At 42.9% G+C, this 27,188-nt stretch overlaps 1 protein-coding gene across 2 annotated transcripts in view; it reads left to right on the top strand.

Annotated features, from left to right (window-relative positions):
- Positions 1-2,273: 2,273 nt before the first annotated feature.
- The window catches only part of USP7 (ubiquitin specific peptidase 7), a 69,828-nt gene continuing 44,913 nt past the window's right edge, over positions 2,274-27,188 (top strand). For both annotated transcript variants that reach the window (XM_009091942.4, XM_018916030.3), the window contains exon 1: positions 2,274-2,518. In XM_009091942.4, coding sequence (XP_009090190.1) covers positions 2,437-2,518 — 82 coding nt within the window. In that variant the 5' untranslated portion in view covers positions 2,274-2,436. The remainder of the gene's footprint in view (positions 2,519-27,188) is intronic.

Raw genomic sequence — 27,188 nt, 5'->3', positions numbered from 1 at the left:
TACAGATGAATTTTGCACAATTTTTACAATCTACCTTAGAATGAACCGAAGCTCAGAAGAGGTTTTGCACACAAAATAATGTTCTTAAGGCTTATGATAACATCAGCCTACAGTTAATTTTAGGGACTCATTCTTGCCCACAAGCCTAGTGTCCGTGGCTGAAAAATCAGATAATAACCTGTAGCCACCTTCCAGTTGTGACATACTGGTTTATCCTGTATTGGGAATCACTTAGAAGGGATGAGTTTAAACCTGTGTATGATTTAGGAGGTTGGAATGGAAGTTGTTAGGAAAGAGTAATTGTTCTGAGAGGTAATTATAGGAAAAGACTGGCAGTGGGGAATTCAAAGTTTAGGACATGAGGAGACTAAAGATACGTGCATCAATCTCTGTCTGAACATCTGTCCTAATCTCCCTCTTTTGCTGACACAGTGTAAACCCAGATTTGGCAGATTTGTCATGTTTTTTGCCTAGGTCAATACCAACAAATAATTTCCAGATCTGTAATTAACTTTCCTTTAAAAAGCTTTTGAAAATTCAGAGGAACAGGGAAAGTCAGAATATACTTTTTGAGACGCAAACTATCAAATTAAGTGCTTGTAAAACCTGATCCTCCCACTACTATCCTTGTATTGGCTTATTTTTCCATTTTCTAGACCTGGAACTTACTTCTTAAGGCAGGGTTTCACATGCCTCAGTTGGAAATTATTTTCCTCCCCTGTCCACCCCTATAGACTCCTGTGCCATTGAGAAGCCAGACATGTTGAATTTTCCCCTCAGATTGGTTTTGCTTTGCCCATTTTATAAACTAGAAAAACAAGTAATTTTAAAAATTCATTTATCTACTTGCAGGCGGACCAGCACTGTCTGCTTAGGTACATTTTCAGTCCCTTCAGGAGTCCCAATTTTGCATGTTCTGAGTCCTTCCCTTTGGAGCCTATCCTGCTGCCTGTTTCCCAGGATTCTGAAGTAAACACTGGACTGTTTAATGGAACTCTGCACGGCCTTCCAACTACACTTTCATCCTTAAATGAAGTTGCTTCCTTCATTGCTCCAACAGCAGCCTGGACCAAGCAGTTATTATTTATTCACCCGCACTCCTGCCTTCTCCATCCATCCTAGGAAAAAGAGACAGGTCTCTTCCCTGGGAGGCACTACATCCTCCGGACAAGGCCCATGAAATAACAGCGGCATGCAGACGAGAAAAGAGTCTTGTTTACGGCAGATTTTTCCCTTCCCACACATGACACAAACCCGTCCTTTACCCGCGGGCCATGCCGCACAAGCGGCAGTGGGTGCCTGCCGGGGCCGGGCCGAGCCCCGCGCAAGGCCCACCCCGACCCAGAGCCCCCGGCCCGGCCAGCCCCGGCTCCGGCTGCAGTCCCGTGCGGGGCAGGGTCCGCCATGAGCCCCGCACAGCCACACACCCGCGGGCCCGGGCGCAAGAGGCGACGGAGCCCACGGGGCCCGCCGGAGCCCGCGGGTCCCGCGCGAGGCGGCCGGTGTCGGTGCGCGGCCGTGCGGGGCTCCCTCCGCTCCCCGCCCGGCGAGCACGGGGCGCGGCCCCCGCCAGCCAGAGCCGGGGCGAGCTCCGGGATCTCCGCTCGGCGCAGCGGCCGCGAAGGGCCCGGCGGACAGCGCAGAGCCGCGGCCGCAGCGCTCCCCGCGCAGGTGGCGGCGGCCCGGAGGGGAGGCCGCAGCGGCAGCGGCGCCCGGCCCCTGTCCCCGCCCCTCCGGCCTCCTGGGGCGGCGGCGGCGGCCGCGGCGCTGTTCCCTCCCTCTCTCGCTCGCTCCCTCCCTCCCCGGCTGCGGGCTGTTCCCCCTCATGCGGATGTGACATTTCACGGCGTTACCGCAGCCGCCATTTTGAGGCACAGAGCGCTGGCGGCGGCGGAGCGGCAGCAGCGCGCCGGGGCTCGGGCGACGGGGGCGGCCCGCGGGCCGGGAGCGGCGAGCCGGGCGTCGGTCAGCGGCGGTGCCGGGGCGCCGGGGGGGGCGGGAGGGCACGGCAGGGGCCCCGCGGCGCCTCCCCGACTTCGCAGCGCCGCGGACACCTCGCCGGGGGAAGGGGAAGCGCCGGGCGCCGCCGGGCCCTGACTCTGGGTCCCCCGTCCCCCCCTCCCGGTCCCCTCCCCTCCGGCCCTCGGGGAAGCCGCCGCCCCCGGCCGGACCCTCCTCCCAGCCCCTTTTCCCCGACCGGGTGCCGCCGCCGAGATTGGGCGAATAGCGAGTAAATACGTGCGCGTCTCGCTGCCTCCGCCGGCGCCCCGTTCCCTACTCGCCGGAGCCCCGCCGCAGCCCCCCGAGCCGGGCGCCCAGTCCCGGCCGCTGCCGAGGCCCCGCCGCTCCTCCGCCCCTTCCCCTCCCGACACAGGCCCGCAGCCCCCCGCGGGAAAGGCCCAGCCCGCCGCCGCCGAGCCCCAGCCCCAGCCCGACATGAACCACCATCAGCAGCAGCAGCAGCACCAGAAGCCCGGGGAACAGCAGCTGAGCGAGCCCGAGGACATGGAGATGGAAGGTAAAGCCGGCCAGGGCCCGCGCCCTCAACTCCGCGGAGAGTTTCCCCCTCGCCCCTCTGCCCCGCTCCCGGGGCTCCCCCACCGTCGCGTCCCCTCGGGGATCCTGGGCCGCTCTCCGCGGTAAACACGCTCTGCCCGGGCCGCTCCTGCTGGCCCCGGCACCTCCGGGGCGCGGGGAGCGCTGCTCGGCGGGGCTGCGGGGGGACGCCGGCGAAAGTTGCGGTGCGGGGCCCGGGGGAGACGGCCCGGGGGGCTCCGCAGGAATTTGCACCGCGGGAGGAGGAGGGCGCGGGGGAAGCGCCGCTACAAAAGGAGCCCCGCGCCCCCGGACCCTCGGAGTCTGCCGCCGGGCGTGGGGCGAGCCGGGGGGGGCACGGGGATCCGGTCAAAGTAGTTGCCGTGATTCCGGGGCAGGGTTTTGCCTGGGGCGGGCGAAGGGGACGCGGCTGTCGCGGGGCTCCCTGGCGGGGCGGGCGGGGGGCTGCAGCCCTGCCCTGCCCGGCCGCTCATTGTATGCAGGCAGCTACGCTGCTCGCCATTTTTAATTAACCCTCCTCCGAGGGTTATTTACAGAACCCGCTGCCGGCCGGGCCTGCGCGGGTCGGCGGGCAGCGCTGGCCATGTGTAGCGCCTGCACAGCCCGCGGCCCGCATCCTGCACCGTCATGCAGTTGCGCTGGTTCCATAAAGGAGGCACTACGTTTGCATGTTCCCTACCCCCGTCCGGTGTAGTCTCCACTGGTGCCTTTAGCAGGGCCTTTTTTGTTTTTTTTCTTTCTCTTTTTTGCCTTGTGGTGTTGTTTTTGCACGCCCTCCCCTCTTCGGAACAACACCTTCCATCAGAATTCAACGCTGTGAAATTATTTTGGGCAGACGTACGGCGGGATTTGGTTCCCAAAGGAAGGACGGCCACAGTGAGCTAGCTATTCGTACCGATTGACTTGGAGGTCAAAATCACCAACTACCTAAATATCGTTTAGAACGCTGTGAAGATGACAATTCTTATACAGCCGTTTTAGTCAAGACTGATAGAAATACCCACTAGGACAAGATATTTTGCTTGAAAACGGGACAATCAACTTAGCACATGTACCTTTCTGCTAAATAATAACCACTGAAATTTGGAGGAGAGAAGGTGTTTCAGTGGAAGTTTGTCACAGTGACTGTGAGATTGCATTTCAGTATTAGAAGGTCATTACATAAAACCTGGCTTTTTAAAACGTAGATGTCTATTTCATACAACAATGGCTAGAACCTATTTACTATCTAAATTACTCTTCAGTTCTCTTTTAGTAAAATTTCCAGATTGGTGTTTCTATACAGTGGGACAAATACGTAAAAGGAGTTGATTCAAAATATACCTCCTGTTTGTATATATACAAGTATTAGTGTCTTGTGGCTTACAGTTTCCAGCAGATTGTTTTGACAGTCATTAGTAAAGTACATTTTCTCAGTGTCCTTTTTAAGTCCTTTAGAATATTGACTGTATTTACTGTGTTTGTTTTGAATTTTGCGGGCTGGATGCTCTGCTATGCTGGACTCACTGTGACATGCTGGACATTTTTATGCAGTTTAAGGGTGTCCTGAACTTCTCTGGATTGCACCCCCTCTGCCAGTGGGAATACAGGAGTCCAAAATACATGCAGAAATCACTAATGGTTGTGAAAATCATGCTGAGGACCACTTCCATTGGAGGAAAGAGTCTCTGCACATGTCAGCATAGTGACACTAAGAATACATCATTGTCTCAGAAATCTATTTGTAATCTGTTAGACCACACACTGCTGATTCCAGCTGATATGACAAACTTGGTAATTTTTGAGACCTTACTGTCCATTTATGTAAAAACAAAACCAGAAAAGTTTAGCCTGTGGAGGTTTTTTTCCCATACTTGATTTTTCTTAGAGAAACATGTTAATTTTACTGGACTGCAGAGATCAGCTTATTGCTAACTTTTATTAAAAGTTGACATCATAGGTATATGTTAATTTCATGTGTGAAACAATGTTTGTCATCTTAATATATAGGTGTTATGCTTTCTTTAGAGATGTTTTCAAGCAGTGAGGAAAAGGCTTAATAACATAGTTACCTTAATTTTAACATGCACAGAGGAATACTGGATGCCATTCTTCAGTGAGTGATCACATTAGATTTAGGAGGCATGTGAAGAATGCACAGTGGAAAATTGCACATCTTGATTTGAAATTACTTGAAGGTTTGCTTAGTCTGTGTACAGCTACACTAGATGAACAGTTTTGAAAGAGTGAAATAACAATTTTAGATGTGGTAATCAAAGTGTGGAATTAAACTCTTCAGGGTTGAATCAGATATGGTACTTTGAGTGTTTGCTCTCATGTCCCTATTTTTTCCTCTCCCCTTTCCCTTATGACTAATTTACTCTTCCTTGATGACCTTATGGACACTGTGTAAGTGAAAGCACTACTGGACAGGGCTTCTGGACTTCACAAGGGTTGAAGACATTTGCTTTAGAAAGGAAACTTAATCTCTGCATGAAGGAGGAAAGCAGCAGTGCCAGCCGTGGTAAGGGCCAGGTCCACACTCAGCAGCACCAGGGGGATGGATGCAGCCTCACCTGCTTGCAGTACTCCCTGCAATGCTGTGTGTCACCTGTCACCCCCTGTGTAGTTAGTCCTGTTACCCGTGGGTGTCAGTAATCAGCTTTAGCCTTGCTGGGGCTTGGCAGTAGTGATATGTGGACAGAGAATCTTTAAATTTCAGAGCTCAGTAGGGGTTGTGTCCCTCTAGCTGAAGGTAGCTACTTCCAAAGCTGAAGGGACACTTGGACAGCACAGTGTTTGCTGCTTCTGGCTGTCCCCTCATGTGGCACACCAGCAGTTGGACTACTGCACCTCCCTGGGACTATTACAAACAGAAAGTGGGGGGTTAAGATGCAGTTCAGGGGTTCACCTTGCAGTCCCATTTAGTGCTGTGTGAATGTGGTGAGGGCATTGGGGCAGGAAGGAAAAGAAGGGCAGCTTGAGGTAGCACAGGTGCTGACAGTTACCTGGCCAAGTTCTGTCACTGGTCCTGCATTCTGTATGCACCCCTCATTTATTCTCTGCTGCACAAGAGCATGTGATTTTGGCTGCCTTTGGGCCGAAACAGAGTGGGAGTGTGCAGACGAGCCGTTGGTGCCTGGGTGTTAGATAAATTAACAGTTTGGGGTGGTGATTAGTAAATTATCCTGTGGAAATTTTGAAGAGTTTATTTGTATGCTAAATAAATTTAGTGGAAGAAATAAATAATAGTTTTTTCTGTACTGTAAGTAGGGTGTGTAGTTTGCTTGATCATGCAAAGAATTAGGGCTCTGGCATTGCTAGTGAGTTGCTCTATAAAGTGTAATTGAATCCAAGTCTGATACTTTATATATGCTTCCTCTGTAACATCTTTTCACAAATGCCTGAGCTTCAAAGCACTCGGCTTAATACAAACCTACAGTTACATGTTGCATAGAGTTCTTTCATGAAAAGTCTCATTTGCAGCTTAATAACTGTAAGTTTCCCTTGTTTATAATTTGAATCTGGTTTTTTGTAGGTTCAGCCTCTGCCCATAGTTCCATAGGTACGTCTGTTTCTCATTAGGGAAGTTTCTTTCCTGAAGTAGCCAGTGCAGGCTTAGCAACACAGTGTCACAGGCAGGGAACGTGCAGTGACTGGTAGTTCAGGTTGCGCACTTGTGTTCTGTCCTGTGTCAGTTCTGCAGCCTCTCAGGCAATGCCATCTTTAAATTTTCCCTTAGTTTGGACAATTTAAAATTCAGACTTGAATTGCAGGTGAAATGATGCAACATATGTACAGAAAATCCTGGGAAAACCCCAACATGTCTGTGTGTATGTGAAAAGTTTAAAATCACACTATTTTGCTGTTTCCATGCAGCTGAAAGTTTGTGCTCCTTGCTCATTCCTGTTTTGCTCATTACTGACAGAATTTGCTAGATTTCAGACCCACTGTGGAATACTGGTCTCATATACTTAACTTATTTTTGCCTGGCTTCTGAATGCTTGCTTCCCGCTCATATTTTGTCCTCATTAGTATTCTCAATTCCTGGCAATTTATTATCATTTGCATACATAACCCAGTGTTCACTTCTTTTTCTGCTTGCTTCTATGCCTTCCTCTTGCAGGCCTGTATTCCTCTTTTTCCCTGTGTTCCTTTGCTGTCTTCTGGGTTGCCTTTAGCCAGGTGGTGATAAAATGGGGCTGTGTGTTTGAGAGGAAAATATGCAGACTAATTTCATTATACAGATGTAGGTATCTGCTTGTTTATGTGTTCTTCCTGCCCCTTCCCCTCTCTAGCGTTCTCTGTGAAATAGATGATGGTCGAGCGAGTGAATATAAAAATGCTGATGCAGTGGACAACGAGCAAAATTAGGTTAAATCTGGGGTTATACCTAGAGCAAAGAACCAGGCCTGGCCTCTTACTTGCAATAATGATCATATTTGGTAGCTCTGGAAACAGCTTGCTTGCCCTTGAGAGAAGATGTGGATTGGATCATTCTCAAGTAGCCACTTCATGCCTACCAGAACAGCCTTGGTGGCTTCTTAAGAGTACCAGCTATGTCTGGAGTTCCTTCTGTGCATCCTCCATAAATCTCCTCTGTGGGTTCTCAGTAAGTTGTCAGATTTAGTAAACTCTCTGGGAAGAAGTGGAAATAGTGGAATAGTGGAAAATGTGTGTAAGCTGCAGAGGGAAGTGCAGATCCCACACTCTTCAGGATGAGCTGTGTAGCTCAGACTTCCTTTCAGCACTCCAGTTGTTCCATGCTGTTGGCTGAATTCGGAAGTGGTGAAAACTGCTCCCTGTTGTTCCTAGGGAGTTAAACAAAGTAAAGTAGCAAGCTGTCGAGTTGTGTGAGGAGAAGCAATAAGAGCCCAAACTACTTTAAAAAAGCAGGTGAAGATAGTTGTTTAAAACTAACCGAATCAGTTTCATTGCTGCAAAGTAATTTATCACAAGAAAATCTAAACAGTGCATCCAGCCTGTAGCAGTTAAACCAGTTTAGCCAGTACATCTTGCATGACATCATCTGATATTTGGGGTAAGGGTGAAAATGAACTGGTTTAAAGCTTGTGAAGCATCCAATTCTTCTTGAATGATAATAAATTTAAAATAGGGCATTGTTTGCTTTGAGGTGCCTCAGATCAGTTGGTTTAGTTTGACTTTGTATCTTGGGGCTGTAGGGCTTAGGGCTGTGGATTGTGAAGGAGTAAAATACTGGGTGGCTTCCAATACAAGTTATTAGTAATCCATAGCAAGAATGCTTTTCCCCCTGAAATACATATGTGTATTAATATATTCAAAATCTGCTACATACTGCTTTGACATTACCAGCAACAGGGTTAACAGTTATTAAAAAGTGTTCTGACAAGTAGAAGGGGGCTGGAGATGGGCTATCTTATTTGTCAGGTTATTAAATATATAGTGTTGTTTTCTGAAACATTTCCATTGGTCACTCTAATGTATTTTGCTGCAGTGGTGATAGCATTTTAATTTCATATAGTAGCAAAAAGAGTGAAAGGGCACCTAATCAGTGGCAGTGGCTGTAGCATAATCTGTGCATATTGTTGCAGGCATAGACTGCAACATTTTAACATTTCTGCTAATCCATTTGTTTTTCATCTTGCCTTGCTGGTTGTAGTAAAACTATTTCTATAAGTTCAGAAACATTGAATAGGGTTTGTGTGACTTGCCAGCAAAATGAAGAATGGTCAGCTTGGAAATAGTGTCTTATTCTGACTTTGATTTGCCTAGATTCTCTAGAAGGCTGAGATTTTCTCCACTAGAAATAATTAGGCTTCTGGAAATTAGTAGATGGCTTTTGTGTGACTATTTCCAGTTTGGGGAAGACACTGTTACTCTTACTGTAGTGTCTGAGAATCTTGGGGATTCTCTTCAGAACTTAAAAATACATTTGAAAACTGTTTTATATTGGACTTGGTATGATCTAGAATATCACAGTTTGATTGTCCAGCGTAACAGCATGGGCATATTTGTTAGACAAAATGTATTAAAAATATGGAGATTAAGTGATAAATTTTGAGAAAATTTAAATTCCATGCTGTAATCAATACAGCATAGCTCAGTCAGTGTTTTTAATTGCTATTTGGCAGCTATTTGAAACATTACCAAAATAAGTCATTCCTGACCCATATACTAGTGAAGATTTAAACAAAACCATCATGCTCTGTAGCATCAAATGTCTTAGGAGAACAGGATGTTCACTGTCTGCAAACCTGAGTTCTCCCTGACTGCAGCTGTAAAGTGAGCTCCAGAGTGATGCCACTCAGAGAAGGTGTGCCAGGAGCATCCTACTTAACTTGGGGAAGGAAAAACACTGTTCCCTCAGCCTGTTCTTGCATATGTGCTGGAGTGTGGATCTAGACAGTCTTCCAGGTGTCCTGAACACCATCAGCTTCTCTGCAGCAGAACCAGCCCCTCAGCTGGCACTCCAAAGCATATTGCAAGCCAGAGTAAGATGATGTGGATAGTGAGCTGGGATGTCGTATAAGGAGAAAGTTCAAAATAGATTTTTTTTTTTTTAGCAGTACTGCAGTATTTTGAAGCCTAGGAGAGGTGATGAGGTTTTTTTAATATAGTCACATCTCTTTGATATGAAACATAAAATTGCTGGGAAACAGGACTTGGAGCTGTATATGTTGTGTGTTAAGTGGTTTAATGCATTCCAGTAGAACTTGATTTAAATGCAGAAGTCTGTGAAAATTATTAAGGTTATTTTTCATAATTTCCCTTTTCCTAGTGTAAACAGCAAAGGATGTGTAGGATCATCATTGGTGTTCACTGAGCTCTAATCTTGATCATCTGATGATTTCACAAGGTGCAGTGTAAGAATATGGCATCTCCAGCTGTGTGTGTTTTGGTAAAGGTCTAAGGACAGTTCTGGTTTAGGGTTCTAAATGTGATGTTACCCTAATACAACAATTGGATGAATTTCTGCCAGGTTTAAAAAAAGGAATGGTTGTGTATTCCCACAACAGAGATTTTCCTCCCTGTGCATTTCAGTGAGTTTTCTCATATTCCTGATACTGTTCAGCAGAACTTTGGTGGAGATTTTGATAAAGTGTGAGAGTACATTAAAACTTGGTGATGGTTTTAAATTGCAAATACAACTTTGGAGGTTAATATTCTTTCTGATAAATAAATCAGGCATTAGTGGTGTAAATTGGTTTCATAAAATGCCTAGACAGTGAATTAAAAATGTAAAGACAATACATCTATCTTTAGTAGATAAGGTAATAAATGATGTTATTTATTTTAATATATAACATTTAAGAAGGGAGAAATTACATTTTTAAGTAGAGAAACAGACTTCTCAATATGCAACCAACACATTGTTGTGGGGGGAAGCCACCCTGTCCAGGCACTGGGGCAGCTGTGCCACCCCCTCTTGTTGCTCTGGTGTACAGCAGAGGACAAGGACTTTTGGGGAGCTGCTCTGAACTTGCTCGTGTTCTACAGTTCTCCCACTGTGCTGGACATGCTTGTGGCAATGGCAGAGGCTTGCATACCAGCAATGTTGTATTCCAGTGTGCAGGTGTTAGGGTCTAAAGGTGGCCACCCTGTGCCTGGGATCTGTGTTTCTGTTCATTGCTGTTTTGCACTTCAGCTGTGATAAGGGACCATTATGGATCTGATCCTGCCAGGCTGCCTCAGCCCCCTGTATGACTGTGCTCTGCTCTTCAGCAGTATGCTGTTTTTGCACAGTAACTTGTTGCATTTTTTAGTCTTGACAGTCTCTGATTGCTGGAAAAGAGTGAAGATATTAGGAAATGTTTGGAGAGTGAACATTTTCTTTTATTTCAATTAATTTTTTCCTTCCCCTCCCATCTAAAAATGCATATTGTCTTAGTCAAGGTGGAATTCTGAATCCTGGTACAGGGCCATGGTGATTTCTGCATCATCTTTGGTTTTTTTCAAGACCTGAGATCACTTCATTTGGAGGTGGGGCAGAACTTAGATTCTCCCTTCCTGCTCTCAAATCCAGACAGTTCTCTTGATGCAGCTGCCTCTTTGCTGCTCAGTAGTTGTGAAATGTGTCTCAGTTACTTATCACCAGATATTTCTGGTAACTGCAATCAGGTAACAATTTTTAGGCACAAGTTTTCCTTCAGAGAGTATCTTAATTCTTCCAGGTAGATAAATGATTAATTTGCTTCTGTTACAGATGGAGCTGACTGGACACTCACCTGGTGCTGTGTGGGGATACAGGGGATACAGGCTTCATTCAGGTCCTAAGATACTGTGAGGTGTACTTGTTGTAAAAGGAAATTTGCTTAAGTAGAGTCTGTGTGAATCTTTTATTGTTCATTAAATCAAGCTAAGGATTAGTTAGATTTCCTTCTCCCTTGGGAATAGCAAAGAACTGACCTCTTCTAAAGAATTTTTCACCTGGTTAAGTGTTAGTTGCTTAATAAATATTAAGGAGTGACCCTAATTCTAGAGAACAGGAGAAACTATTAGAAGTTGAACACAGAGATAACTCAAATGTGTCTGTGTATGATATGAATTAAATAGTGGGTCACAAGGCACATGCAAAACCCTCCCTGCTAATAGCAATTAGAGTGGTGGTATTTCAGTTTTCATCTGCTTTCCTCTCTTTCTTCCTGTGTGGCTTTCACCTCTATTTCAGTCTGACTGCTTCAAATATTCTTGCACTCTGCATCAAAAAACCAGTCCCCTTGAAAAGTAATATAACACTTTGTAGTATTTCTGTCATGCCACAAAGGTAACCATAAGCTTAAGTGTTGGGTTTTTTTTACTTTTTTCTTCTTCTTCTTCCTAAAAGTGTCCTTATGGCTGAGGAATTAAAAATAAGCAGCAGTAAAATCAACCCCAAATCTGCCAGAACTAAAAACTGACTAATAATTTCTTTAAAAGTAGTTAGTTCGGAAAGCTTAACCACAGAATTTTATAATAATTGGTTTTTTCCTTCAAATATACTGCTTCAGTTACATATTGATTTTAAAGTATTTTCTTATCCTCAGCAGATTTATCTTGTTTTTCAACTTATTTTGTTCATCAGGCTCATGCTTTTACCTAATACCTGTGCCCTGGAGTGTATTACCCAAAGCAGGAGAGAGGGCTGCTGTGGGAAGGATGTGGTCCTGACTGGAAAGGATCTTGTGGCTTCCCTCTGAAGGAGGGAAAGCTGTGCAGCTCCTTTGCTTATCAGCAGAGCTCTGCTGGGGAAACCCTCATGAATTTGATAATAGCACAGATTAATGGGAAAGTAATTAGAAAGTTGCACAAGAATGGATCTTGTTGTGCCTGTGTCAGTTGCCTGTTGGTAAGCTATGGCTGCTGTGGCCCCTGTGCTGGGCTGGAGATAAGGAGTCAGACCCAGGGGCTCTTCAGTCCCTGCAGCTCAGGAGGAGCTGAGCTGGCTCTGGGGGAGGTTGGGCTGTGGAGGTGGGACTGTTGGCATTGCCACTGAAGAAAGGTGTGTGCAACCTCAGCATCTGTCTTCAGGGGCTTTTCAACTCAGGATAAAAACATTTCAGCTTTCTTGGCCAGTGACCTCTCTTGCTGGATTAAGAAAACATTCCAGTTAATTCTAAAAGACCTTTGAGCATCCTGCAGTTACAATGAGCTGAGTGCAGTGAGAGCCCATGCCTCAAGTGGTTCTCCTCAGTGTGTTTATCTGTTTGTTGTCTTTCAGATCATACATACCCCAGAAACGTTTGTGTAAATCTCTATTTCAGCTAATAATTAAGATGAATAAAAATTTAGTTGCTTTATGCCACCTTTGGAGAACAAAACTGAAGTCAAATCCAAGAATACTATGTGATTGCTTGAAGTAAAGCTTACTCAAGATCTGAACATGAGCCATGGGAGTCTTACTTATCCAAATGTGTAAACACTTGCTTTTGCTGCTGAAGTTGTACCAGTAGCACTGAATTCAACACAGACTGCATCTTGAAGGCTCATTTTATTCAAGATGATGATGATGATTATTATTATTATTATTACTACTACTACTATTATTGTCACCTGGCTTTTGTTTAAATTAGTCCAGCAGAAGCCCACTTAGCAGGTGTGTGTGCTTGACCTCTGTGAAGCCAGGGGCATCAAACATCTCCCCCATTCAAGGACTCTCTTGCGTGGAGCAGTGTCAGGTGGCTGTGCAGTAGTCCAGCTGAGAATAATATCTGAAAGAAAGAGGAGTTTAACCCAAATTTGAGCACAAGCTGCACAGAAGATCCTTGATTTTGGTCTGGGCACCAGACTTCATGATATCAGATGACTTTTACATGCTGCTGAGAGCCAGGGGAAGAGTTGTGTCTAACTCACTTCAACTTCTCTTTACAGAGAAGAGGTTGTATTTTGGAGCAGGGTTTTTGACCTCTGTGCTTTCCTTTTGCCTCCTTGCTCATAAGGAGATGAATGAAGAGATCTGAATTTAAAATAACTTCCTTATTTTGTGTTTATTTTTAACCTAGCTCATTTCACTGGTCTGCTTTGTTTGGCCCCACAGACAAGTGGGTCAACTGTAGTGAGGAGACAGGAGGACAAGAAAATTCTTAAGCCATTAATGGCTTCTAAAACTTGTTTTAAAAACTTACCCAAAGACCTTTTATTGGGCACCTGGGCCTGTCTTCCCCAAGAAATGCATTGCAGGGCTGTAGCAAAGTTCCAAAGGTATAAAATCCAAGTTTACAGAGCTCTTGGTGTAGAACACATGGTTTTACCATTATAAAAATTGAATGTTGTTCAGATGCAAACCATTCATGGGGATGAAATTGTTCCTATTACAGGTCTGCTTCTGCATGTCTTCATTTCTTTTACTTATTTTATTCTTTTCTTCTCACAAGGATATTCCTTGTGCCTTAGTATAGTTTCTTGCATTTTCCAGCTTGGAGATATATCTGAAGGGTCTTCAGTTTTTTCATCTGTACAAAGTGGGTTACTTTTTTCTGATCCAAGAACATATTAAAAAGTCAAACAGTTACCCAATTTAAATGATAAATTTAAATAATAATTTAAATTAAATTATGATCTAAATGTATTTGTGGGTGTTTTAGTCTTCTGTCCAAGATGTCTTTTTGTGTGGGATGAAAATTTCCAGTTTGCATTCAGACCTGGAGTTGGTGTTTAGTGCAGCTGTTTGATCAGCCAAGATTTCTGGCCAGTGTAATGGTACTAACTTAAAAAGGAGACACTGTTTTCTGGAAGATGGTTGGATAATAAAGGTTTTTAGCAGGTGTGTTAGAAGCAGAGAGTTTCAGAGTTAACCTGCTTCCTGATCTGGAAGGTTTGCAGAAAAAGATGCGTGAAATTTCTGTCATTTTGAATTCAGCTTAAAGTGTGCCTATTGCTATTAGTATCACATTCACAGGTTAGACCTTAGAAGGTAAATGTGGCTTAGAACTGATGAGCTTAATGCTAGACAGGGTCTAGTTAGCATAGCTGGAGCAAAATATTGGCAGAGATTACCTGGGCTAATGCTAATTTTTGATCTCTCATTTTTAATATACCTTGAAATGCACATTAACCACCTCAGATGCATGCTTTATTAAATTAAAGGATGGGTGTACAATAGAAGTATTTAAAATTTTGGCAGCATACAGTTTTGTAAATAGATATTTATGTTTTCTGGAATAAAAAAATTTTTAAAGTAAGTGGAGTTGTTGAGCAATTATGGTTGATTTCTCCCCTAAATATGGACTGTTGCCTTCTGTGAGAAGCTAGGGTTAAACCCTTGGTGTTGTAAACCCACGGCTGGTAGTGTGCAATTTGATTTCTACATCATGCTCAGAAACTTGGGGGGGCATTATTCATTTGCTTCTGCAGTGGGGATGTACTTGCAACCCACATCAGTCCTGTTCCTGACAGCACTTCCTTCCTGGAGAGCCATCTCCCAGCTGTGACCTGTTGGCATGACAGGACACTGCTCTGTGCCCCTGTGTTTCCCAGGTGAGGGTGCACCAAAGGTAGAGGAAGGGCTGCCTTGGGAGGAGAAGCTTTGAAAAGATGTAACTGCTTCCAAAAGAAAAGCTTTGCCTATCTCCTAGTCCAGTTCAGAAGGGCACCTGGAGAAGTGGGCAGCTGGGAAGAATGCCTTGTTCTTGGCTGCAGCCTGGTCTAGGTGCTCCTTGGGCCTGAGCAGAGGAGAGGCTGTAGGGATACCTGCTCCTCTTTCCTGCTGCCGCAGAGAAAGAAGATGGTGTGTTAGCTGCCTGCCAGCCAGGGAGTGCTGCCAGCACTCGGCTCACTTGGAATTTTTAGTGGTATATGTTCATTTCAGAAGTTCAGCTTATATTCATATGGTAGCTGAAGATAGCTGTATACTTGGCTATGTTGAGTGGCCTTGAATTTTCTGAGAGCTGGAATGTTTTCCTCACCACAGTGTTTTTCTTTCCCATGTTGATTCACTCATCAAGATCTGTGAGTCCTGTAGTGGTTAAATGTATGCAGCTGCCTCCTTGATCTGCAGGGAAATTTCTACTGTCTCTGTAATCTTCAGCAGTAGCAAATGCTATTTTAAGATGCTGTTTTAATGTTAGTCCTGTACCTGAATATACCTGAATAGTTTTGATATATGGCCTCCCCATATTGCTTAATCACTTTCTGTGTTGTAAAATTCGGGAGAAAACACAAATTGCTGTAGATATGCCACTTGTAGTGGTGAGAAATACCTTCTCCTTCCCAAGACTTCTACCAGCTCTTGGAGATGTCTTTTTTCAAGCAACAATAAATACAGGGATTGCAGTTAAGTTGTTGGAGCCATAGTGAAGTGTATGTTACCATTTTAAAGAGTTTATGGAGCACCAGTGAGATAGCAGGAGCCAGCAGTGACAGGAGCAGCTCTTGTGTGCACATCAGGTACCTGCCATCTCTGTGCATCATGTAGCTGCTGAGGTTTTCACTCACCCTCTCTGTATTTCTGAACAAAACTCAAAAACTGAAAACCCTTAATGCCCTAGAACTCCTACTTTTCTTTCTGTTTCCCCCAAAGATAAAGCATTATGGAGGTTATGGACCTGTGTAAACAGAGTCTGATTGTTGAATATTGAGAAACTGTACTTCTGGCACTTGGATTGCTGATCCTGTTCAAGATCTGGCCAGACCAAGTGCATTAGTATATGAAATAAAATGTAGGGTCATTTCTTTGATCTCAGATAAAGTATTTATGTAAATCAAGTATTACAATAATAGTGCCAGTAATACTAAAATAATCCTAAATTCTGTACATAATACCAATACTGCGGTTTCTGATTTAGTCCTCACTTACAGCTTTCACACTTTCTGTTCTGTATCTTGTTGAGCCAATCTGATTGCATAGTTGTTAAAAGTGATAACAAAAATCTCATGGAAACTCTGCAAGCCCAGCAGACTTTTTTTCTTAAAAAAAAAAAAAAAGAAAAAAAGTCATAGTTGTCCCGGGAGCAGCAGTTGTAACATGCAGTTAATGCAGTGCAGGCAGTGTAGTTGTGTAGCAGGAGTTTGTCACTCACTCCATGCTGGTTCTTAACCTCAGCTGCAGAGGGATGCCAGGATTCTGATGGAGTCCTTAGGACCAGTGTCTTGAGTTTGTCTGCACGTGTACAAATGATGGATTTATTGGCAGATGTGGAATAATCTTTCCTCTTCCCCAGTAGCTGGAGCTCAGCATTCAAGTGGAAGTTCCCTGTACAGCTCAGCAGGGAGAGTTCAGAATTGTGCCTGAGAGGGAAGCTTGCAGGGACTGGGCATGTGCTCAGACTTCAGGGGTGCTGGATTGTATTAAGGCAGGGAATAAGCATTATTGGCATTGAAATCCTTACCTTTGTAGCCTTTGTGTTTGCTTGAGAAATTTGTGGAGTTGATTGCTAATGGCATTTGCAGAAAATAATGAAACTACTCTTCCCCCCAGTTATAAACCCAAATTTGGCTGTGAGCACTTGCATGTGTTAGGTATGATGGCAATAGCAAAAGTTAAAACCAGATGCCTCTAAGTTAATTGAAAGGTGTTTCTCTTTGTTCTGGGGTCAGTTATTCTGTGTCAGCACTTTGAAGTAAATATTTTAATTTTCAAAGAAGAGAGAGTGGCATTTACAGTGTTTTGAACACTGAAGGAGCACCTTTTTATCTTTCGTTGTGCAGCCCAGCAGTAGTGGATGTGGTATTTTCCTGTGTGTGCAGCTTGGTCCTCTCTCCTGCAATTCAGCTGCAAGTGGCTTAAATCCCAGGGCCCTGCCTTGAGGAGGGCAGGATGGGGAGATTCTACAGCTTGATAGAAGTTTTCTGATAAAATCCCAAAGATCTCTAGCATCCCACAGACTATCATCTAGATGTTTAGTGAAATGTTTTGTTTACCCAGATTGTCCAAGTCAAAGTGAGCCAGAGATATACCCTGTCCCCTTGTTTGTGTTTCTCTCTTTTTGGTCTTGTGGGGTTCCTTTGATCTTAAAACTTGTTGAAAAATGCATCAATAATAAAATATCCACAGGGACATTAAAATACCTGAGCTTGGCCATATGAATGAACAATGTATATTTATTTTAACATTTTTCTGGTCAAAGGATGTAATTGGGGGGGGGAAGTACGTCTGCTAGGTAAAAATCTAGACAATTGTGTCTGATGGGGTTTGTGAACAAGCTTGAACAGGTAAAGACTCTCCTGTTACTTGTGCACAGATAAATTTCCTGTTGTGTAGCTTAGCTGTTTGAAGTATGCCAGTGTTGTGTTACCACCCAGATAAACACAGCACTGCCACTTGTAGCCACCTGGTTTCTGTAGGGAAAATAACTGAATATTCTTTGAAAAGGTTGGTTGGTTTTTTTGCTGGTCTGAGAGCTGTGTCCCAAAGAGCAGCTTCTCCTCCCTGATAACCTCCGCAAAATAACCACTAAAGTAACCATTCTCTTTTCAGTCCTTGTCTATTTTATCTTCTCCTTTTTAAAATTGTCTTTTATATCTCTTCTTATTCTTTATTGCAAAGGCACAGTGTGTCTCTTCCTTTCTTTCAGAGAAAAAGTTTCCCCCTCCGGAAGGGATAACAGTTGCAGTTAAATTATTACTGTCTCAGTAATTCTTAAATCCTGCTCTAATTCTGATTTTGACCAGTAACATCTGGAGCTTGTTTGAGGTTTGGGTCAGACCTGACTGAAATGGCATTTAAATTGGAGCTCTCTGCTTCAGTTCAGTTCGTTTATTGAATAAAAAAAATTAGTCACTTTTCAGTGGAAAAACTTGCAAATAATGCACATTAATTGCAGATTTTTTTTTTTTTTTTGGTATGTAATTCTGTTTCTTCAACAAGAACTCTTAAATTAAGTCCTCTTTACTTCTGAAAGAAGGAGCATCCTTATGGCTTCTTAACTGAATTTTTTTGGTGAAAAAGGTCTGGAGCTAAGGAAGTGCCAGGAATTACATACTGGACAGTTTGTGGTGTACCTCTGTGTTTGGGTTTATTTTTCTCTTCCCCCCTGTGATCTACTGCCATGCACTATCCCATGCTCACACCCCTTCAAGGAAAACTGTTCACAGTTTTAAAGTTATTGAAAAGTAGTCCAGGAAAAAGAGGGGCAGTGAGGATCCAGTAGTGGGAAGGACTGACCAAAACAATCTGCTTTGTATGCTCCAAAGATATACTCCAAATAGTGAGAGCATTTGTGGGTGAGTCGGAGCAGGAAATGTGAATGGAGCAGAGGAAGTGTGAGTAGTGAGGGTTTCTGTCCCAGCTGTGTGTGAGGTTGTAGTGGCTGATGATGACACAGACCACAAAACACTGCATTATTAAGAGAGAAAAATACAGGGTGTGGAGTAAACTTGAGGGACTTTGTGTTGTCCTGAGACAAAGGAAGAATCATTCATCATCAACAGAATAAGGAATTTGAGATACAGCTTAATTCGGTCATGGTGTTTATACCAGCTTCTAGCCAGAGGCAAAGCAGGAAGGCAGTAATTAATTTTGGAAGTCCTCAAAGTTTGCTTCAGCTGAGTGGCACTAGCAGTGGAGTGAAAATAGAAGTCGTTGGGAAGATTTGCCAGGAGAATAGAGTATTGAGATTGGGAGGGTGTTTCTGGAATTAGGGTGTTTTGCAAAGTGTAAGAAAGATGTAGAGTGACACGCAGTAGCCAACTGTCTTAAGATGTGTTTTCAAGTTTGTTTTGTTGCCTTTATGTTCTAAGAATAGTTGACCAGAAAGCTATTGAAATACTGTCTGAGGATTTGGCTCATGAAACAAAAAAATAAATGTAATATGTAGTAAGAAAGTAAATATGCAATAAACATGTGAGCAGTGAAATACAATTTCCTCTTCAGAATGTATTTCTGATGAAAATGTGCTAATTATAATTGCTGCCACATGTGAAGTAACTCGGTTTTCCAAAGAAAAAGGAGAAGAATTTTGACCAACTTGTTTTGTCTCCCTTTACCAGGGAAAACTAATTTGGGTGATTATTTGGGATGGTGACACATCAGGATATTACTGAGAGCCCTAAAATATCCAAGAGCCACACCATGTACAATGAACTCCAGCAGAAGCATCATTATCCTTTCACTCCTGCCATTTAGTTGCTCTTTAAAATAAAATGAAAATAAAATTACATAGGTGTGAGCTCTTCCTTCTTGAAGGCATCTCTCAAATTTCTGTTTCTGAAATAGTTGTTTGCATAAACCGTGTAGTTTTGAAGTTTGCAGCTGCAAACTTCAGATGTTACTGTATGAGGTACAGGGTTCAAGAAGCTCTGTCTGTGATGAGGTTTTAAAAGATTGCTGGTTTAGAGGTGTCTCAGTGTATATCAGTAGGTTCTTCTTTATTCTTGTTTGTATTACAAGTTGCTCAGGTTTGCAGATCTGAATTTGGCTGTTCACAACTAATGTGCCTGTGGAGTACACAGCAGTTACTTTGCCTCGTGGATTTCAGTGTGTTTGTGTTAGGATTTGGAAAAGCAAGTTAGCCTCAAAATTTGTGTATGGCTGGCTCTGTATGCTGTTTTCTCTAGAATACAGAGTATAAATTCATTCCTGATAGTGATTGCTTAACTAATGGGCCTGGGGAAGCAGGGACTTGGTTCCGAGGTCCCATGGCAGCCTGTTTGGCACCAGAACAGCTGGTTGGCTATTTAACACTGAATAGTTAAACAGGAAAAGCTTTCTCAGTCACTTAAAAGTTTTCTTTTGTTTTCAGTAAGAAAAGAATGCGACTTAAAATTGCTGACAAAGAAAAAGTGATAAAATTGTCAGTGGAGTGCTTAACTGAGGATTATAAAGTTCCTGTTCTGCATTCTTTTAAGAATTCCATGGTAAATACTGGAGACTGACACCCGAGATTCCATACAAAAAAGTTTTTCAGCTGTGTTATTTGTTTGAAGAGAGTTGTTCTCCATGTAGGCAGTATTAAATAATTAACACTGTTTAGTGCTAATTTTGGTGTCTGCTAACATTTGGATGTTTTCAGTACAGTAACTTTCATCTTCAAAGCAGTGAAGTGAAGTTGATCTTCAGAACATTTTACAACAATAATCAGCTCTTTCTGAGAGCCTAAATAATAATTTTATTCCATTAACACTTGGGGGTAGAAAGGTTTCTGTCAGAATGGAAAGGGAAAATAAAGGTTAAATCTTAGTTAAAACGAATGCTGAAGAAAGTGTAAACTGCTTTGGGATTTAATGGTTCTGTGTCAGAGACTGAGGAAAACTCTTGAATCAATGCTCTGTTATGGCTTCTAAAGTTGTTTTAATTATTGCTAGTGTTCATGCTACAAAGTAGAAGAAAGCAGCCACATGGCAGATGATTCAGTAGATTAAGGCTGGCCAGAAATTTAATGGTTGGGGTTTCTTGGGAATGTCTAGACCCCAAAAATCTTCTTGGAGACTCCAGTCAAAACGGGGACACTGATTGAGGGAACAGGATTACCAAATGGGAGCAGGATGGGCTAAACCACCTCACAGTCTCTGCTCCCTGGGGCACCAGCCCTGAGCCCTTTTTGGGTTCAAGGCAGGGACATCACCAAATCTCCCTCCCAGCTGGGCACCCCTTCCATGCACAGTCGTTCTGTGTTTGTCCTCTTCTCTCAGGGAAGCTTTTGTAGGACGTGGCACAGCACTAACAGGCAAAGCTGGAAAATTGAGTTTGTTAAGGAGCAACCTCAAAAGCTCCTGGGAAACATGTTTTTTAGGAATTTGGGAAACTAGTGGAGAATAGAGCCCTGAAATCTATGTTTTAGAGAACAAGAAAGCAACTTCTTTTCCAGATCATCCCATTTGAAAAAAAGGAACATTTTTTGTTTTGCTTATTTTGCAGTTGTTAATTTTAGATGAGAGTGTAATTACTTCTTGTTAATTACATCGAAAACAAACGTTAAAATTAACCTAAAGTGTAGATTTTTTTTTTTTTTGTAGTAGGAATCTCTTAAGGTCACGTTTTACTATTATACTTGAAATGTATCTGTTACTAAACACAGTGAAAACGGAATTCCAGTAGAAAAGCACGATTTTGTCAGCAGTGCTCCCTGTCAGGCTGGCAGGAAGCAGTAAATGTTCCTGTGTTACCAGGCTGTGCACGTGTATCAGTTCACATAAAGGACTTAACAAAGCAACCTCAAACCTCAGGCCGTGAATGGTTTAATTGTTGTTGTTGTTTTCCCCACGGTTAATCTACACTTGTAAAAGCGACCCTGATGTGAGGTTAGGATTTACCAGCACCGGGCACCCCACACTAATTGGTTCAGCTCTGCCAGGGTGCTTCTTCAGAGCTGCTAACCAGGAGGAGACACACCTGGTGTGTGGGGCTGATCCTGCTTCCAGCCCCACACTGCCTGGATGCTTCTCCACACCTGGGAATGGCTTTCCTGAAGTGGAAGAGAAGCAGGACTTGGGCCTGCTCTTTGTTTTGAATGAAAAGTGCCAAACACTTCTGCAATAGGCATTTCTTTTCTACAATAAAGTTTTATAGATTCAGCAAAACAGTTCTCTGTCAAGAATTTTAGAGGTTTTTTTAATACTTCAGGCTAGTAACAGGGGTTTTTTTGTATGAATGTTCTAGAGTTCCTTATGGAAACCCTGAATATTTGCCAGCCTGTATTGAGCAAAAATTGTTTAACCTAATGTGTTGAGGTCTGTGAGTGGCAGATGCTGATGTTAACTCTGAGTGCTGGGTAGGGATGGTGAGTTCCTTCTCTGCTGTGCACACCCCGAGGGTGTATGAGCCTGGCCACACTGCCTCTGTACCTTTTCACTGCTCCTCATAGAATCTTCTTCCATTCACTGCATCCCCTTTGGAAGTGAACTGGGAATAATAAAGGCTTTGTGTAAGTTCACTCTGCTGCTGCATTTTGAGCACTGAGTGCAGCCTGGCTAACAGCTTGCTTCCCTCTTCTATCTTGGAAAGATACAGGAGAAGTAAAGAAGTTACAAGAAGGGAAATAAAGATGGTACAAGGTATCAAGTGGCTGTTAAGAGGTGTATTATCTGTGTAGACTAGGAAGGGTCCTGGGTAGCTGAGGAAAGATGTGCTAAAAGTCTGGAGAGCAGATTTTGTTTCTTTAAACTTGCATTCTGGTAATTTAGTATGAAGTCCCTTGTGAATTATAGAAACTCCCATATCCCCCTCTACTCATGAAGAATCCAAACCAGCACACACGACAGTCTTGATTTACAGTTCTTCTGTATAAACAATACCTTTCTGGTTCTATATTGCATTTCAGATTGCTCTAGTACTCAGCAATCTTAGCACTGTGTTAAGTAGACCCTGTAGGGGCTCTTGGTTGCAGAAGCCACCACCTCAAGGAAAATGTAAAAGGTACTGTGCTACTGAGATCTTCCAGTTGTGCATCCCAGCTGGGCAGTGCACACATCCAGGGGCATGGCAGAGATCACCACTCCTTGTGTCCTCAGGGACACAGTGTTTGCATTTTTCTGGATTAGCCATGGGACTAACTGATCAACTTTGGAGATGCTTTCAGGGTGCTTTGCTGTAACAGCCAGCTCTGAAACTTGTTCCATAGTTACCCTCAAAGGAGTACATTCTTGTGAGTGTATTTGATGCTGACTCCTTTACTATGCAGCAAAGAAGCCTTGGATTTAAGCTTGTTTGTGTTGTCAGGTGAGAAGGAAATATGATTAACTGTGCTTGCCTGCTTTTTCACAGTTTTATATAGTTTTTAATGTTTTTTTCCTGAATCTGATTTATTTGCCTTTCCCTCTTCTCAGCAAAGCCTAGTCTAGAACTACCAGCTACCTGCAAACACTGAGTCAGATTCTGTGAGCCTGGAATTCCTTATGTATCTGACCGTTTCTCTGCACAGCTGGGAGCATAAGGAAGAAGAGGGAAAACAAGATCAGTGTTAGCAAATCTCCAGTAATAAAGGAAGACCTTTAAAAGCATTATTGAAAACAGGAAGAAGTGCTGGAGGTGTTAGATCCCTAAATGTGAGGGTCTGGGGCACACTGCACAGTTCCTGTGGCTTGGAGTCATCTTTTCTGTTAAAAGAGAAATTAAAAGAGGGGGTTAAAGTAGGTGATTTATATTTTTTGCTCCTAGTGCCTATAAAATTAATTCCAGTGCAAATCCTTATTGTTATCCAGTGTTGTTCTCCTCTAGGAAATAAATTTTGCTTTAAACTCCAACATGGACAGATCAACAGTTGAAAAAATCACATCACTATTAGGAAAATAAAGTCAAGCTACCTTCCTGTGCTGCTGTTAATGTGAGCAAAAGCATGCTCCAAGGCTGAGTTCAGAAGTGAGCAGTACAATTAGCATGTGCTGTAAGGATAAATCTGGTCTCAAAACAGAGTTACAGGATCTGAATTGTGATGAATAATATTTTGACTCTGTAGCAAAGTTACTGCGCAGAAGCAGTGTACCTTCAGAGCTGGTTTGGGCAAGTGGTGTGTGTGATCCTACCCATGTAAGGCAATGTTTTGTGCTACTGGTAAATGTGCAAAACCTTTTTGCTGTTTAAACATATGGTGAGTGTTCAGTTATTGTATTTAATTAAATAGATGTACCCCAAGACTCTCTGTGACTGTGGGTTGCACTCATCCAAAATGATACAGAAGTGAGTTCTGAAAAATTTTGTGTGTGAGTAATAAAAATCATGCTGGTCCAGGCGGTGGAGGTTTGTGCTTTTCAGGGCTTCCACAAGGAAAGAGGGAGGTGCTAATGGGAGCACAATCACTAATTACATAATGTGCTTATATTATTATCCAAATATACCCATTTTAATTGCTTTGTAATTGTCGGTCTTAAACACACCAAGAACATGTCCACAGCACCGTCGCATGCTGTGGACAGTGTCACACAAATGTAAATTCTCTGTGGCCCTGGGACTGCCCTGGCTCCAGCTGAGGCTGCATCCTGTTCTTCCCTCTTTCAGAACTTCATTTTTTCTGTGAGTAGTTTTGCAGCCTCTCTAGTGATGCCACAGATGGCAGCCTTTGTTGTTGCACTAGAGAAGGCTATGACTTAGTAGAGCAGTAAAACATGAAGAGGGGTGTGATACTGGAAAAACACATTGTTCAGGGTGTGTTCAGTAGGTTGGGACCGAGTGCCCGACCCGCAGCAGAGATGTAATCACGCTGCCATCTCTGGAATGTGCAGAGACAAGACCTGACGAGTTGGGAAGTTGCTACTGTAGCCTTGCTGCTCTAGATACAGCAAGGAGAAAGTAGTGCAAGTCCAGGAGCTGCTGCCATAATAGGTCATGACACTTCTGATGTTTTAGCCTTTCCTGATCATGGAAGAAAATAATTTATCATGTCAACTGTTCTAGTTACTTTTTTGAGTATTACAGAGTATCCAGAAGCAGTCTTCCTGCCTTTCTTCCTGATCTGATAGTTTTCTAGAAGCATAGCCTAAGCTAAACAAGCTCTTCAGACTAAGAAAAGGAACTGTGAAAGATTTTTCAGCAGGCCTTCTCTTGCCCTGATGACTGCCAAGAGGTTGTGACACTGTACAGTGCATAAAGCCAGGATAATGAGACAGGCAGGTTGGTATCTTCTGCTAAATAATTTCACTGTACTGAAGAAAAATTCATGCCAGTGTTGCTGTCTACCCCAGTTATTTAACACCTGGGGCTTAAAAAGCTTTTGAAAGATCCCTTGAAATGTGAAGGCTGCCAATACACACTCTTCACCAAGAGCATAAAGTTGTAATTTTGTTGGATAATTATGGGTGTGTTGTTAGTGTCCAAACTGAACTCTGGTTCATGCAGCCTTTCATCTGACACTGAATTATTCATAAAACAAAGGGTTAAACTGCTGAAAGCAGGTAATTTAGTCACTCTCAGTATCAGTAAATTTTTGGGATGGCTTCTTCAATGGCAGCTTAAAGTCTACTGAGTAGTTGTATTGATAATCCCTTAAATGCTTTTTATGTGTCATTAGGAGGTTAATCACATTTTAAAGACATTTTAAGAGTTTTGTTTTGTAAAGTGCCACCAGACTGCTCCTGTCTTGGAAGACCAGCAGATAAATAAGTTGCTGCAGCAAACTGCTTGGTTATAGAGCAGGTCCTCCATGGGCTATTTGTTCTCAGCTATTTTTCTGTCCACAAAGTTACATTGTACCTCCCATTTATTTTCCCATGGAGATAACTGTATCAGTGGGATGAAGCTTCTGATACTATTTACCTTACAGACTGGTATTGTTCATGCATGTTGTGCAGTGTTCAGGGGCTTCCTAGAGTGTAACTGCTTTGTTTTATCTGAGAATAGAATAATCATGTACTCTATTAATACAATTTTGTTCCCATTTATTAGTTACATTGGCACAGTTAGAAACCAGTCTGGCCATCCTGTGCTTTGTCAAAATGTCCTTTTTGGCCAGGCAGACCCAGTGATGGGAATGCAAGGCAGCAGCAGCATAATGATTGATCAGTGTAATAATAAGTGGTGGCTGCAGTGTTGTTACTGTCTGTCTAGTCATTGCTACATATTCTGTGGGCATGGCAGAGATGAGTCTGCTTCCAGGAAGTTGTCCCATCCCAGTTCTTCATTTGCTGTCTTGTGTAACATCATCTTCTTCTGTGGGAGACTTGCAATTCCCAGTCAATAAGGCAATAATTACTTGTTTCAGATGACAATTAGAGAGCAAGAGACTTCCGTATAATGCTGCTTCATTTTTGTTTTGGGTTTTTTGTTTTTAAGATGTAATGTTGACTGCTTGCTCTTTAGTAAATAAATGTCTTTTCTCCTTTCTTTCTAAATGTAATAGAACAAATTTTGAAAGGACTGAAGATCTTTAAATCTTATTTCCCTAGCTGGAAGTCCCCTGGCTTCCTATGCCCCTAATACCTCTTTCCCTTAGTGTGTAACTTGGCTCTGCCTCTTGATACTTCTCTAGAAGCTTTTTCCCCTTAAGATTTAGTTACTGTCCTTTATAACTCTTGTTGAGGTACATACATTTCTAGATACACCTTTTGACTGGATCAAGTAATGAACCATGAAAAAGGAAATAATAAATGAAACCAAAGCAAATTTCCCCCAGCTTTGCTAATGGGAGAATTAACTTTTAACAAAGACAAATGATAAATAATATTTACAAGTAATGGAAACATCCATGACAGCAGTTACCTACATCTTGATCCATAGGATCATGGGGGTTTCTGTACTTCCATTTTCCCTCCTCCCATTCTTCTGGCCAAACTAATCTCAGTCTCTGTTACTGTTTGATACGTTTGGACTGTTTCAGGTAAATTGCTTTATTTTTGGATGCCTTTTGAAAAGCAGCCACAGCACAGAAATTGCTCAATTCCTTTTCAGATTTTTCGTTATAGCAACCTAGGACTGTCTTGTAAAAATGAAACTGTGTGGAATGCTTTTCATTTAATTCCTTTTCTCTTGAGTCCCTTTGTGCAATAAGTGGTGTTTGTATTCTAACTGCAGGTAGGGATTAGAGGCCAAATAGGTTCTCTTACTTTGGAAAAGCTGAGTTCTTTCAGAGCAAGTGAGGGGAAATTTTTGCTCAGAACACTTCTAGTAGTTCAAAGATTGTCTACTGTAAATGAATTCCATTCAGATCATGGAGTTGGGAGCTTGTTTGGCTAATTTTGGTATGTGCAGTTGTTTTGGTTTTATTTTTTGGCTTGGGTATTTGGTTTTTTGTTTGTTTGGTTTTTGATTGTTCTTTTTAAACCCTGCCCTCCCGGGAGCCAATCTATTCATCTGGCTTTCAGAGCAGTGGTTTCCAGACTTTGGGAGAAGCAAGTTGCTGGAGCCCAGAAGTTTTCCTGTGAGCTGTTACAGCCACATGAAAACCAATTCCACAGGAGTGCCTGCAGCCCCCTTACTGCATGGTCTGGGCAGTCTGTGCTCCAGAGTGGTGAAGTAACCTGTTGGCATTGTTACCTCCAGCTCAAGGCAGGTATTTGTTCATCATCTTCTTCATGTTTTTCAAACTTTATTATTTGCTTTGAAGAAGCAATTTTCTTGCTTTCTGTTTGAGTCTCTTGAGTGTCCTTTTTGTACCACCACACAGTTAAGGAACTGCTTTGGAAAGTGTGGCATTTACTGCTTGCTTTAGGAATTTCTTAATTATGTATTTTGATATGCTGCCCAATAGCTACAATAGCAAGGATCCATTTGGTGGTTGAAGAGGTGATATTTATTATAGCACTTAAAATCACAGAGTGTTTATTCATTATGATTTCTAGTAGGGATGATTTTTAATTTTTTTTTTTTTTTTACTTGTGTGCTATTATCCATG

The sequence above is a fragment of the Serinus canaria genome, chromosome 14 (genome assembly GCF_022539315.1).
Source record: "Serinus canaria isolate serCan28SL12 chromosome 14, serCan2020, whole genome shotgun sequence".
Taxonomy (NCBI): domain Eukaryota; kingdom Metazoa; phylum Chordata; class Aves; order Passeriformes; family Fringillidae; genus Serinus; species Serinus canaria.
The sequence above is the reverse complement of the archived record's forward strand: the minus strand, read 5'-3'. Positions and strand labels throughout refer to the sequence as shown.